This window comes from Carcharhinus amblyrhynchos, chromosome 14 (genome assembly GCF_965287045.1).
Source record: "Carcharhinus amblyrhynchos chromosome 14, sCarAmb.v2.hapA, whole genome shotgun sequence".
NCBI classification, from domain to species: domain Eukaryota; kingdom Metazoa; phylum Chordata; class Chondrichthyes; order Carcharhiniformes; family Carcharhinidae; genus Carcharhinus; species Carcharhinus amblyrhynchos.
Genome location: NC_137337.1, coordinates 60,424,672 through 60,427,482, shown reverse-complemented (window position 1 = coordinate 60,427,482; position 2,811 = coordinate 60,424,672). Strand labels below are relative to the sequence as shown.

Here is a 2,811-nt window from a genome sequence, read left to right as displayed (position 1 = left end):
GCTTCCTGTTAGACAGCCAATCCTCAATCCACACTAACACCTTACCTCCAATTCCCTGCACCCTACCTTTTGCAGCAACCTTTTTGTGGGGCATCTTATCGAATGCCTTCTGGAAATCTAAAAACACCACATTCACCGGTTCCCCTCTGTCTACCGTACTAGTCACATCCTCATAGAAATCCAATAAATTCGTTAAACACGACTTCCTCTTAACGAATCCATGCTGCGTCTGCTTGATCGAACTGTTCTTTTCTAGGTGTCTTGCTATTTCTTCTTTGATGATGGATTCTAGCATTTTTTCAACTACGGACCCAGTTTGGGAGGCAGTTCCCAGCCTCTGAGCTACCTTTCTTAGACTAAATTGCTTAATTAAAAATATATTATAATTATATTAAAGTCAGTGCAAACTGTTGCTTAGGATATTCATAGAATCCTACAGTTGAGAAAGAGGCCATCCCCCAACCTAATCTTTGGACTGTGGGAAGAACATGCAAACTCCACACACAGTCACACGAGGCCAGAATTGAACCTGGGTCCCTGGTGCTTTGAGGCAGCAGTGCTAACCACTGTGGCACCGTGCCACCCTTTTTGTTATGAATTCTGTGGGTGCCGTATCGGTGACTTAAACCCAGGGAATGCAATTCAAAGTTTCGCAACAATGCTTCACTGTAAAATACTTACATCAACATCTTCCAGTAAAGTGACAACACGAGCTGGCTGTGAAACAGGAACAAAATAGATTCATTAACACGTTGACAGCCTGGGTGGTGAGAGAACAAGAGACAGTCATCTATTCCAAATCAGTGAGTGGATCCTATTCCTTCCACACCCTGAATGTTAACCTCGCAGGCAGTGGTGGGACAGGCTCTGTATTTACAATCCCTTTGCACAGCAACACTCTGAGTCAGCCCTGGCTCACTTGTAGCACTCCTACTACGTCAAAGACCTAAAGTGCCAAGTTCAACTCTTGCTGCAGGGCCCGAGAACAAAAATCAAAGTTGACGCTCCAATGTGTTATTAATGAGATGTTGCACAGTCAGAGGTGCTGTCTCTAGAGTGAGATTTTAAACTGAGCCCCGATCTGTTGGATGTACACGATCCACTGGTACCACTTGAAGAGCAATGTCCCAGCCAATATTTATCCCTCAATCAACATCACAAAAAACTGATTAGCTGGTCCTTATCTCAATGCAGTTTGCAGCTAATTTGCTGCTGTATTTCATGCATCACAACAGTGACTACACTACAAAAGTCTTCTTTGACTGGATGGGGGTCTATGATTCCCACTGATGGGAATCACAGACCCCCCGCCCCTGCCAGGTTCCTGCTCCCCTCCCTGCTGTGTTCCCCACTCCCCACCCCCGGCATGTTTCCCGCTCTCCACCCGCTCCCCACCCCCTGGCGGGTTCCCTGCTCCCCCCATCCTGGCAGGCTCCCTGCCCCTCCCACCCCCCAGCAGATTCCCCTGCCCTCCCATGCCCCAGTGGGTTTCCCCCCTCCCTTCCCTGTGGCGGGTTCCCCACTCCCCGCCCCTGGCAGGTTCCCCGCTCCCACCATCCCCTACCCCCAGCAGGCTCCCCATTCCCCCCACTGGGTTCACTGCCTCCTGCCCCCCTGCCTCTGGCGGGTTCCTCACTCCCCCAGCCACCCCTGCTCCCAGCAGGTTCCCTGCTCCGCCTGCCTGCCCACAACCCCACCCCGATGGGTTCCCTGCTCCTCCCACCAACCGCCCCCCACCCCACCCCACCCCTGGCAGGTTTCCTGTTCCCCTCCCTGATTCTCAATCTGTGACCTCCTAGCAATTCTCCAAAAGGAGGCCAAATCTGTGTGTTTGGATATAATGTGACCTCAATCTCTCAGAGGATTCAAGTTCACCCAAAACCCCACCACCCCCCACCCCCCACCCGAAACCCCCCCCACCCCCCTTCACCCAAAACCCCCCCCACCACCACCCCCCCCACCCCCCAACACCCACCCAAACCCCCACCCAACCCGCCCACCGCCACCCCACACCCACCCCCAACCCCACCCCCACCCCCACCCCCACCGCCACCCCCAACCCCACCCCCACCGCCACCCCCAACCCCACCCCCACCCCCAACCCCACACCCACTCCCAACCCCACACCCACTCCCAACCCCACACCCACTCCCAACCCCACACCCAACACCCACCGTCTCCTCATTGCCACGGTGATAATTATCTCCTTGCCAGAACCTCCTGCTGTAACCTCGGATGAAGCCAATCTTCCTGGAGGTGAATTCAAAATCTGGTTTCCAAATCAGTGAACCGTAGCCAAAGATCCAGACAGGTCGCTCCTGGGGAAAGCTGTGTTTCTGCAGAAGGGAAGCAGCTTCTTCCCCCTGCAAATACTCAGCTACCTGGGGAGGCATCACTGGGAGAGGGCTCTCTGCAAATACACTATCTTGGAACTACAGCCTCACTCCTTACCTTCCTCTGTCCTCTCACTTAGTCTCTCTCCTCTCTCTGTGCCACTATGACCTCTTTGTCTATCCTTTCCCTCTGTCCTCTCTCTCCTTTCACTCACTCTGTCCTCTCTATTTCTCTCTCCCCCTTATCTCTGTCCCACTCTCTCTGTATCTTTCTGGCTCTCTAATTCACTCTGTCCCCCCTCTCTATTCTACTCTCTCTCTCTCTGTACTTGTCTAGCTCTCTGATTCACTCTGTCTCCCCTCTCTATTCTATTCTATCCTCTCTCTGTCTGTCTGTCTGTACCTGTCTAGCTCTCTGATTCACTCTGTCTCCTCTCTCTGTCTGTCTGTCTGTCCCTATCTAGCTCTCTGGTTCACT

General features: G+C 52.9%; 1 protein-coding gene across 1 annotated transcript in view; it reads right to left on the bottom strand.

The window, feature by feature from the left end:
• chac1 (ChaC, cation transport regulator homolog 1 (E. coli)) overlaps positions 1-2,811 on the bottom strand; it is a 3,931-nt gene extending 1,120 nt beyond the window's left edge. Inside the window, 2 exon segments of the mRNA XM_080202021.1 lie at positions 682-717; positions 2,175-2,811. Coding sequence (XP_080058147.1) covers positions 682-717; positions 2,175-2,393 — 255 coding nt within the window. The 5' untranslated portion in view covers positions 2,394-2,811.